At 48.8% G+C, this 12173-nt stretch overlaps 1 protein-coding gene across 2 annotated transcripts in view; it reads right to left on the bottom strand.

Moving 5' to 3' along the window:
* The window catches only part of RAB3D (RAB3D, member RAS oncogene family), a 188710-nt gene that overhangs the window by 103921 nt on the left and 72616 nt on the right, over positions 1-12173 (bottom strand). For both annotated transcript variants that reach the window (XM_069231867.1, XM_069231868.1), the window contains exon 3: positions 1590-1708. In XM_069231867.1, the coding sequence (XP_069087968.1) occupies positions 1590-1708 (119 nt within the window). The remainder of the gene's footprint in view (positions 1-1589; positions 1709-12173) is intronic.

The following is a 12173-nucleotide window of genomic DNA, read 5'->3' on the forward strand; positions in this document are numbered from 1 at the left end:
GTTGCAGAATTTAAGAACAGGGGGAAGAGGCTCTGGTGTGGAGTGGGAGGCTGTTCCATTGAAGATGTAAGAAAATGCCTGTCCTCCTGATCGGGTACTGTTCATGCGTGGGATGTATGCAAGTAGAAGTCCTGCAGATCAGAGGTGTCTGGGTGGTTGGTAGTGGGAGATGCAACTGTTCAGGTAAGTGGGTCCTAGGTTGTGTAGTGTCTTGAATGTGTGTGTGAGGAGTCTGAAATGAGCGTGTTTATTTATTGGGAGTCAGTGGAGCTCCCTGAGATGTAGTGTGATTTGAGTTATGTGTGGCAGGTTGAAGATGTCTGGCTGCCGAGTTTTGGATGGTTTGTAGTCTTCTAGAGAGTTGTTTGGTGATCCCAATGTGGAGGATGATCCCGCAGTCCAACTTTCTGATGACTTTCTGATGACAAAGGGACAGTTTTTCTAGTGTTGCCTGGGAGCCATTTGAAGATCTCCCTAAGCATCTTGAGGGTGTGGGAGCAGAATGAAGTGTCAACAGTGACTTGTGCTGTCATGTCCAGTTTACTGTTGATGTGTATTCCAAGTTTCTTGGCATGAGAGCTGGGTGTAGGTCTGAGTTCGACTGGCCACCAGTTGTAGTCTCATGATGATGTGTTCTTGCCAAAGATCACTACTTCTGTCCTGTCGGTATTGAGCTTGAAAGAGTTGGGTTGCATCCAGTTATCAACTTCAGTCATGCAGGTGGTAACTCACTTCTTGTTTTGGGGGTCTTGTATGAGAGGGAAAATATGGGTTGGGTGCTATCAGCGTAGTAGAGGATGTTGATATTGTGTGTGAGGATGATGTTGGTCAGAATGATCATGAATACATTGAAGAGGGTAAGGCTGAGCGATGAACCTTAAGGCACTCTACAGATTAGTTTGTGGGCTTTTGAGGAGTAAGGAGCCAGGCTGATAACTTATGTTCTATCTGTTCAGAATGAGCAGATACAGCAAGAAGCTAGTCTGTGGCTGCCAATCTTGTGCAGGTACCTAATGAGGATGGGCTGCGGGACCATGCTAGATGCTAAAGAGAGGTCCAGGAAATTGAGGGCTGCCTTATCTCCTTTGTCAACGATCAAGCGGATGTCTTCTGTGGAGTCGATGAGTGCTGCTTCTGTGCTACGGTTGGGCTTGAATCCAGACTTTTGTTCTCCTGATCACCTTTCTTTTCTTGTAAATACAGCACCATGTTCATCCACTGTTCCTGCAGGAGTACATCTGATTTAATGTATATCATCCCCAGAAACACTCTCCGAGATAGTTTTAGCCTTGTTTGATGATATCTGGGTACTAGGCACCAGGAGCCTGCAGCAAAATCCACAAGGAACTTCTAAACTTGCACTATCTCTTAAAGGCAAGTACCTGTTTATCAGTATGCAGTCCTATGTCCTAAAGCGCCCTTTTCTTGGACCCAAAGCCATAATGAGAAAATTGTGAAAGCCTACTTGGTACATCTGTCTATGGCTCAGTAACTGAGATAACCTCAGAAAGGTTTAGAAGGCTCAAGCTCCCTAAACCCTTCACATTGCAGCAATATACTTCATTATTCACTGGTGTGTTTCAACTTACCAGTCCTGCACTGCTCCAAAGGAGTCCTGGTTGGAAATGTCATACATCAGCAGGAAGCCCATGGCCCCTCGATAGTAGGCTGTTGTGATCGTCCGATACCTCTCTTGACCAGCAGTGTCCTTTAGGGGAGGAAGAGGAGAACAGGTCAGGGCAACACGAACAGAGTGCTGTGGTTTTCAAGATCAGAAAGTTAAAGGGTTTCATCAGTTTTATTAACACATGAGTAATGTTATCCTCTCAGACCAATTGTAGAGCTTGGTACAGAGTTAAGACAGCCTACTGCGGGGTAGTCTTCACCCATAAACATTTCCAAAATCAGGCCATTTCAAAGGCTTGGTTTGTTGACTCTCCGTTATGTGACTTCCCATTAGGTTACCTTAAGTATTACAAATTTGTGCCTATTTATTGGTCTGGCATCACATGAGTCGCTTCAACTGATTTAATGATCTGTGTTGGATAAGGTGTGAGCTAGCCAGGAAGAAACATGACTACTACAGGCCATGCAATAAACCAGTAGACAAGGTTTCAACTTTCTCACCAAAATCAACAGGATCTGGATTGTTTGATAATACATTTTTATCTTGGGCATCTCTTTTTTTAATGAAATGCGATCATGAGTGTTTTTTGTACATCACACTTCTACCGTCTGCGCAGGTTTTGGTGCAATTGCCTGCCTTGGATTCCCAGAGTGAACTTTGCCCATTGTGAATTTATGTATATGAGCAGAACGGCTAGAGCAACTAACCTGGACATATGTAAGTGAAGTATATTGGATACTTGCTCTCAAGTAATTTGCTTATTATGGAGTAGCCTGACATGGTGTCCGGTGCTTCTGCAGTAGGGTAATGGTTTCTTTATTGAAAGTTCTTGGTTGGGGAAATCAGGTGTGGTGACCACCTCCAGGACCCACGTATGTGAAGTAGGAGGAGTATGTCATCTGGAGCCGAAAGTTTCTGTTCAGAGAAAGTTGTGAGTCTCTGTGCCTCTTGATGCTGTTGCCCCTGAAGCCTGTTTACTATGGTTTTTGCGAGGTGGTTTTGGAGAAAATCTCACAGTGTCACTGACTCCCTCATCCTTGTCTTCCTGTCCTAGAAAGGATGTCTCCACATCGAGAGTAGCCAATTGTATCTCCCTGTCTCAGTTTCGGTGTTTCCCTGTCCCACTGTCAGCGTCTCTCTGTCTATTTCTGTCAGTGTGCTGTTGTGATTAACTATAGCACCAGTTGTAGATTTATAAATTTCTATAAACAACACAAATATTTTCACCTTCCAGACTCAGTTGGTTCCTGTTATGGAGTACGATTTAATCAGAGACAATCTTAGACCATATAACAGAGACCTCTTGATGAGGCAGTACCAAGGGACTGTGGATGATCGCTGTATAATTGATCATCAGTAGATCAGTGAGCTGTCTTGTTAAATGGTAGGGGTTCAGCTTAGGTGTATTTCCTGGAGGTAGGTTTACAGTGAGTATCTGAGTGTCACTAGCTTAGGAGCTGAGCCTCTTGTGAGGTGATGTCTGTTTCAATATTAAGGTTTTCCAGCAGGGATGCTTTTGTGAATGTGGTGGTAGTGGATGTGGTGGAGGTGTTCGTGTGTAGTATGGACTCTTCAGAAGGAGAAGGTCTTTGCTCTAAAGGCTTCCCCCCTTCCATTTGATTTAACAAAACAGTTGAGCAGGTGTATGTGCAAATGTGGCCCCTTCCTTGTTGTGCTACAGGATTCAAGCATTACTTCACTGATGAGGCTTAACAAGGCCAAATCTGGTCTGGGGTTGCTTGTGTTCCCTTCTGTACATGACCTTGCCTACATTTTGACATAGATTGCCCCTATTACCAGTGATCTGCATAGGGCGGGCATCTGTCTACAGTGCCTTGTAAAATGAAAAATGATGGACTAGAAGGAGGACCTGAGAGAGGATCAGTAACTGGTATTAGTCTACACATCCCAACCATCACCTTATTGTTTGTTGTAGTAGATGATCTAAGTGCAACATTTATGCCTGGATGTCTGTTTGTGCTGTATTCCAAGCAATAAATAAAAATTAAAAATAAAAATGTATGCCCGGATGTGGGTCCAATGCTCACTGTGCCATAGGACGCAAACTACACCCTCGTAATAAGGCTCATATATGGCAAAATTGGTATGGGTTGCTTGTGTTTCCTTATGGATGGGGCCTTGTCAGGCAATTTGGGATGGATTGATCCCAAAAAGAGCAGGGTCAGTATCGATTTGCATAAGGCAGACTGCTAAGTATAGTGGCACGGTGGGCAAAAAATGATGGACTGGAATGGGGTCCAACTGATCACCTGTGTCTGGGATTAATTCAAGCATTCTATGCATCACCCTGTTGTTTATTGTAGAGAGTTGGAATGCTATGCAGGGGTATACCCTGTTGTTTGCGAGAATTCCTCCCATAGCCTTTTGTGTGCTTACAGTAACTTGAAACCAATAATAATTTTTCTTTGTACTGATAATAATCTTATTTTGCTGTGATGTGAAATGAATTAGAACAGCTTTCTAAACATGTTCTAACTACTTCTGCCTGCTAGGAAGCACCTATAAAGATTTATTAAAATTGTGTGCAAAGGATATATTTTTAAATATAATAATGTTTTTACTTTTTTTATTTGAAATTCTTGTTGCAAGTGGACACTAACGGCCAGATGTAGCAAAGGGATTTTTCCATTCTGTGTCAATGGGAAAATGTGTTCGTACATATGGCCCAAAATGCAGACGAAGGCACGTTTTCTTTTCTTCTTTGTTTTGTTTGTTTGTTTTAACCACTGCACCATCTTGTCAAGGCAAGTGGTTTCTTTGTTTTTAAACCTTTGAAGATGAAAAGCTCGCACCCTTTGCACCTATAGTTTTTGTGGTCCTTAGGACCACAAAGATTAGACATTTCTGTAACTAATCCGTAGATATAGCTTATTACTCTAGAAGTGAAAACTAAGCAGCTTATTTTGCCAATAAAAAGCCATGATCACTAAAAATGTTGAAGAAATGTTATATATGAACTGTTTGCTTGGAGCTTAAGGGTCTTTCTGCATCAGCACTAACTGGCCTTGAATTGTTGCTACCGGTCTTAGTGCCTGACTCTTCTACAAGTGCTAAACCTAGTTATAAAATAGTGTATGAAGATGGTGTTGAGATGTGGGGTATTGTAGCCTTTACATCAGTTTAACAGAATCATCCAAGACACGTCTACGATGGACACCAACAATTTTCACTTTTAAGACATTAAGGCGGTCATTCTGACCGCGGCGGGCGGCAGTCGCCGCCCGCCATGCGGTTACCGCCGAATGACCGCACCGGTCATTCCAACTTTCCCGCTGGGCCGGCGGGCGACTGCAAAAAGGCCGCCTGCCGGCCCAGGGGGAAAGCCCCTGCAACGAGGAAGCCGGCTCCGAATGGAGCCTGCGGAGTTGCAGGGGTGCGACGGGTGCAGTGGCACCCGTCGCGATTTTCACTGTCTGCAAAGCAGACAGTGAAAATCTTTGTGGGGCCCTGTTAGGGGGCCCCTGCACTGCCCATGCCAGTGGCATGGGCAGTGCAGCGGCCCCCAGGGGCCCCACGGCACCCGTTCCCGCCATCCTGGTTCTGGCGGTGGACACCGCCAGAAACAGGCTGGCGGGAAGGGGGTCGGAATCCCCATGGCGGTGCTGCAAGCAGCGCCGCCATGGCGGATTCCCTGGGCCAGGGGAAAACCGGCGGGAAACCGCCGGTTCCCCTTTTCTGACCGTGGCTTTACCGCCGCGGTCAGAATAGCCCAGGAAGCACCGCCAGCCTGTTGGCGGTGCTTCCGCCGCCCTCTGTCATGGCGGTCATGGACCGCCAGGGTCAGAATGACCCCCTAAATATTTTTTTTGTTTATTTTGGGCTATCGTAAGCTGTTTGAATACCTACTGGCCCTGGCGCAGAAAGACAATCCAGTGTGATGGAGAGTTGAGCAGTAGCTACAATTCCTCCTCCTATGAAGGTTCATGCTCGTGAGGTCAGGGCCATAAGAGATTTGGTACCCTTCAAACATAGTGGGATCTGGGAAATGGCTTTGTTGGCCAACCTTGTGTTGTGCAGGTATTTTCAGGATGGCTTCTGCAGGAAACCATTCACTTTGGGGAAGCCAACTTGAAAAGATATCTTCGGTTAAACTGCTGGTCTATGATCTCCTTCCGACTACTAATAATTAGGGCTTTAAAAATGTTGCTTGTGTCTGAACATAAAGTAGACCTTAGTAAATTGCATTACCTCCCGTCCCTCCCTCGCCTTCCTTTAAACCAATGAGGCTTCCTGCCTCCCACTAGACCCTCCCCTTCCCTTTTAAAACCCCCCCCACCCCTACCCCCTCCTGTTCTTTTTGTCTAGCCCACGCTAGACTTTCCCTTTTCACTTACCTTCACGGCGGGGCCTGGAGGTCATCGTTGGATGCACTCCTCGGGTAGCGTAGCTCCGCGAGGTGTGCTTCGGCCGGGCGCGTCTTTTCTGAGCAGGCGGGGCTGCTCGTAAGACGCGTCCTGGGAGGCGGCTGACGGGGTCAGCCGGCTCTTGGTGGCTGGGGCGTTCAGTTCCGGTTTTTCTTCGCCGCGGAGCCGCGGAGGGATGCCGAACAGTGTTTTTGGGTTTCTGTGCGGGTAAGACGGGCGTTCTGCCCGCATTTTGACTGAAATTCTTGTTTTATCCTTTATTTGGATTGGTTCTGGGATATTGTTCCTGGGCCCTGTATATTTTATCTGTGGATGAGATCGTGCCTACAGATTCAGTTAATGGCCGGAATCCAGGTGCTAGAGCTCAGTGGCAAGGTCAAGTACCTTTGGTGCAGCAGGTTACCTGTGTACAGTGGTACGACTCCCGCCTACACCCTTAAAATATCTTATGAGGATTATTTCTTCTTCCTCCTCAAAGGAGGGTGGTGCTGATGGCATTTCCACTCCTGTGAGCCCCCAGATTCAGGGTGGTGGTGCTGCGCCCATCATGTCCAGGGAGGAGGTGCAGGAGATGTTCGAGGGGGCTGTTTCCAGAGCTCTTCATGCGGGGATGGCCTGGCCTAGTGGGGCTAGGGCTACCCATTCTCCTGCAATTGCAGGGAAGTCCTCCTCTGAGAGTGTGGGAGGGGATGCTCCATCTACGTCCTCTGGGGGTGATTTTGGCTCCAGGAAGGTGATGTGGGTTGTGATGGCACATGTAAGGGTTTCCTGTGTTTAGTCCTGCCAACGCTGGCTCTCACTTATTTCCACGATATCAGACGCTGTCTGAGTTTTCCATGCCTTTTCGGGGACCTGTGAAGGATATGGTGTTTTGGGAGTGGAGGATGTGGATATGGCTCAGGTTCCACGGTTCATTCAGATACGTTCTTTACTTTAGGGTGAGGAGGTGTGACCTCCCTCGGTCCTCCTGGATTCACGTTTGGCTACCCTGATTGGCAAAACAGCTGTCAATCCAGAGGATTGTGTGCCTGCTGATGCCACGGCCCGTAGGGTGGACTCAGGGCTTAAGAGGGCTTTTTGCGGCTGAGAATCTGGCTCTGAAGGCAGGTATTTCTTCTGCTTATGCTGTCCAGTCGTTGGTGCAGGACTTGGATGAACTGGCAGTGGCTGTTCAGGATGGGGCAGAGTGTTCGGAGCTCCTGGCTGGTATGGGGCAGCGGCCTGGTTGTTGGCAGATGTTTCTTCAGATGTGGTCCGTACTTCGGCTCTGGCTTCTGGGGCTTTGATTGGGGCTCGTAGGTCCCTCTGGTTGCGTTCCTGGAAGGCTGATCCAGGGGAGAAGGCAGCCTTGTTGAGACTGCCGTTTGAAGGCCGTAACCTATTTGGAGGGCAATTGCCGTCCATGCTTTCCAAGGCATTTAAGGAGAGGAAGCATGCCTTACCTTATAAAGGGGGTTCTTCTTCGGGTGAAGGGTGGAAGAAGCATTCCAGATCTTCTCCTACTAGGGATGCTAAATCCTTTTCATTCAGGAAATGACGTTTTCAGCCGCGTTTTTCGCCTAGGAAGTCTGCTCCTGCGACCCGGGGTGGTTTCAAGAAGGGGTCCTGACAATCACTGTGGGCCTGGCAGAGGGCCGGTTGGGGGAAGACTGAGTCACTTTCTGTCAGCTTGGGAGGACAGTGTAAACGATCATTGGGTAATAGACATTGTGACCAATGGTTATGTCATAGATTTTGTTGTGGTTGCTCCAGATTCAGGGGTACGTCCCACACCTCTGCCTTCAGGGGGGTCACGGAGAAGAGCATTGTTGAACGGAGTGCGAGACTTACTGGTCAAAGGGGCCATTTCCCGCGTTCCGCTAGACGAACGGGGTCAGGGCACTTATTCGGTCTTGTTTCTTGTACAGAAAGTTTCAGGGGGATTTCGACCTGTGCTCAATCTAAAGGAGGTGAATACCTGGATCAGGACAGTGCATTTCCGCATGCTGTCCATTCAGACTATTTTTCCATTGGTCAGACGAGGGGACTTTCTGGTGTCACTGGATCTGCAGGATGCTTACCTGCACGTGCCTGTGGCAAGATCCTCTCAAAAGTTCCTGAGGTTTGCTGTGGATCGGGTGCACTGTCCGTTTTGTGTTCTGCCGTTGGGCCGCAAGACTTCTCCTCAGATTTTTACGACGGTACTGGCCCCCCTGGTGGCTTTGCTACATTCAGAAGGGGTGTTTACTCATCCATATCTGGACGACATTTGCTCCGTTCTACCTCGCAGGCCCTATTTCGGAAGCAGGTTGCCCAAGTTCTGGTGTCCGGCAGAACCACGTTTTTTTTAATCAACGGGGGGCTATCGGTTTAGTCCCATCCCAGGATCTGGTTTTTCTGGGGTCTCAGTTTCGGACTCTTCTTGGCTTGGTGGCAGTGTCTGTGAAGAAGTTTGTGGTGCTCCGGTCCATGGTGTGGATGGTTGTGGTACAGACGGCCCTCCGTGCTTTTCTATGATTGCGGCTGCAAGGTCATTTGGTGGTTCTGCGGTGCTTGTTCGGGCAACGTAGTGGCCAGGGCTTATGTCATACTTCAAGGGGGGACCTGGTCTAGGGCTTTGTTCGGTCTGGCCTGGAAGATTTTTGTGTGGGCTCAGGTGTGGGTTTCTGCTCTCAGGGCTGCATACGTTTGGGCATTGTGTTACTTCCTCTCAACTTTTCTCCATCCAGAGTTCACTGTTTCTTCATCTGGTTCGGCTCTGGGGTCTTCCAGTGCTGGATGTGTTCGCGTCCGAGAAAAACGCGTAGCTCGGTCACTTCGGCTCCCGGTTTTCGGTGTCCCCAAGCCTGGGAGGGACGGGATGTCGTGTCCTTGGCCGAGGGGCCTTTTGTATGCGTTCCCGCCGTTTCAGCTACTCAGGCCTTTGCTGTTAAGGGTGCGGCTTCTGGGGGCCAGGGTTGTCCTGTTTGCTCCCCATTGGCCTAGGGCGAATTGGTTCCCATTGCTGCGGCTGAGGGCATCCAGTCGGATGTGGCCTCTTCCTCTGTGTCCGTCTCCCCTGGAGTTTCCCGGCCTCTCGTTGAGGTCTTAGGGGAGGTTACACTTGACGGCCTGGGAATGGCCCGCCGAGGTTTGACGGGTCTGGGGGTGCCAGTGGCTTTAAGTTCTACTTTACTGGGTTCCAGGCGGCGTTCCACTTTACTTTCTTAGGGTAGGCTGTGGAAGGTTTTTTTCTTCTTGATGCTTGAGGCATGTATTGGATCCTACCGGCACGTCTCTCTTTGATGTGATGCAGGTCTTGCAGGACGGTGCACAGTTGAGGTTGTCTGGGGTGTCTCTGCTGGTACAGTGGGCGGCTATTCAGGCATTTTGAGGTCCGTGGCGCAGCCTTCCGGTTAAGGGTCGTTTGTTGCCGGGATTTTTTCAGGGGCTTTTTCATTTGTTTCCTCGCCCTGTACGTTCTTTTCCTTCAGGGGATCTTTCTTTGGTATTGGAGGTTTTAATGGGTTGACCTTTTGAACCTCTGGGGGACTGTGTTTACGTCTTCTTTCCTTAAGGACGTTCTTTTTGGTGGCCATTGCTTCGGCTCGCCGTTTAGTAGAATTGGGGGCCTTGGCCTGTTCCTTTCCTTTTTGGGAAGTTTTTCCGGATCGGGTGGTTCTGGTTCCGGTACCTTCTTTTATCCCGAAAGTCAATTCTTCTTTTCATGCTCGCCAGGAGGTCATCCTTCCTTCCTTTTGTCCGAATCCCGCTTTGGTGGAGGTGGTTCGTTTGCATTTGTTGGATGTACGCAGGGCTTTGTTGGAGTGCCTGAGGGTGGTGGCTCCTTTCCGTAAGGGTGATTCGCTTTTTGTAAATTTTGGGCCGGCCCGTAGCGGAGATGCCTTCCACGGCTTCCTTGAGTCGGGGGGTGAGATCATTGATTCTGTTTGTTTTTTTTCCTTGATGGGGGTTGTTCCTCATCAAGGGGTTTGGGGTCGTTCTACCAGGGGTATGGCGGCTTGGGTGGCAGAGTCTCAGGGGATTTCAGTGGTGGAAATTTGCAGGGCCGCCACTTGGGCCTCGCCTTTGGCGTTCGTTCGGCATTCTGGCCGGTCGGACTTGGGTTGTTTGGAGTCGGTATTGGTTCACCGGGTCTTATCCTCTATGAAGTCTTAGGGGTGGGGTTTTGGTGGCCTTTGTGCATGATATTGAACTTCTTGCAACTCAGTGTCCGTCTCCTGTGTGCTTCTTGCTATGTCTCATTGGTTTAAAGGAAGGCGAGGGAGTAGGACTAGGAGTAATGCCATTATCGCAAGAAAATGGACGCATAACTAGTTTACTCCTTGCCCTTCGTGCCTTTAAGTTCAGGTAACTGCCCACTAACCCCCTTTCTGTTTCAGTATGATTTGTTTATGCACCGAGAAAAGATCAGTGTTTGGAGAGCCCCCAAGACTAGGCACAACATTCACGCTGCTGAAAGTACTTGTATTCTTCGGACCACTGCCCAACCCACAAGACATAGCCTGGATGAAGTAGATAAGGGTTTTAAAAATAAGAGTCACTGTGGTGAGCAACTTAAAAGAGTTTATCCAGCGTACACTGTTCACTTGCAGAATGTTTTTACCATACAGGTACTCTGTTTTTGTGCTGTTCAATTAAACAGTGGTAGAATATAAGCCGAGCAAATTTGTTTTGGAAAGATTGCTGCCCTATTTTATTGTTATTGTGGAAAATAGCAGCATGTTCTGACGTGGTTAGTGTTTGCGCGGACTACCAATGCGGGATGTGACGTCCAGGGAGCTGTTAATAGCTGAGCTTTTATGTCAAGGCCAAGAGATGCGGATCTCAGTTACTCTGGCAACCGTGCAGCACAGCATCTCTGGTCTCCGGCAAACAGCTGGGGACAGCGGACTCCTGCAAGGCGCCCGCGGCGCGTGCACCATATCGGAAATACTAGGCAGAGAGAGGCCTGATGGCCCACGTGAGGTACGTTTCACATGTTCAAGTGCTGAGGGCTACAGAGTTACTGGATGGAGAGAAATCGTTGCCAAGACAGGGCTTAGCGGGGCACTCCAACCCCCAAATGGGCATTCTGCCTTTTAAAGGTCGCTTACGCCAGAAGAGCAGTAGCGTAACGAAACGTAAAGAGCGCCACCCAACCCCCACCTCCCCCCGCAAAGTACCTGTAGGGCCCCAATACCCCTGGAACTAGTGAGAGGCCAGCCTCCCCTGCACAGTGTACTGTGCTGAGGGTGCACACTGGAACTCGCCCTCCCCCGCCCCGCGGGGGCTGCAGAGGCCTTTGTTTTTATGACACTAGCATTGAATAGTATAACATTATTCTTTATTAGTGAAATACAAAAAATAACTGACTGAAAGCAAGGAAGTGAAGCCCCAACCAAAGCCCATAAGGACGAGCTGCCCTGTGTTCCTGGCACATATGTTGCCATGTCTGAGGCCAGGAGTCGCAAAGCCAGTGCCAGGGGTCGCAGTGGGCAAGCTTGGGTTCGCAGCTGCGACCCCTAAATGACATCTATGCCTTTAACTCCCTTTCTTCGCCACATGGAAAACCACTGACAGAACTGTGGCGGGTGGGTGTTAGTTAATATGCATCAATTGTGCCACCGAGTACGTAAGCAAAAAGAGGCGGGCCCATTCCGGCCATCCCATCGTTCGATCAGCTACAATTAACCCTCTTTACCTCGTATCCAGCAAACCGAGCAGAGAGAAATAAGTATGTACTTATTATTTCAAATTGAAGCCGCGCAAAAGTACATATCAGTGGCCCAGGGACTGGTGCAGGTCACCTTAAAGCATTAGCGAAGTCAAGGATTAGTAAAGGGTAAAGAGCATGTCTCGACCAACAGGTTTATTTAGGGTGTCTAGGGCAGCGCGCCACCCGCAATTGTGGAAGAAGACCGCCTGCCATATTTAGAGATCTGGGATAGGACAAACAGGAGTTTGTTTCGAAAAACAAAAGACCAATGGCATAACCAGTAGGAGATTCTCACGGCATGTGGAGGTAATTGTCATGATTCCCGTATTTCCCTAATGGAACTGCTAGGGGTTTCCTTGCAATCCCAAACACTACAAAAATCTCGCTGAAAGATCTACCCTAAATAGGGCAGATGTCTGGCGTCTGTCAGTGTCCACAGGCTATCAGTCAATGGCGTCCAGTGGTGGAGTCAGCGGCCTCGCTG

The sequence above is a fragment of the Pleurodeles waltl genome, chromosome 4_2 (assembly GCF_031143425.1).
Source record: "Pleurodeles waltl isolate 20211129_DDA chromosome 4_2, aPleWal1.hap1.20221129, whole genome shotgun sequence".
NCBI lineage: Eukaryota > Metazoa > Chordata > Amphibia > Caudata > Salamandridae > Pleurodeles > Pleurodeles waltl.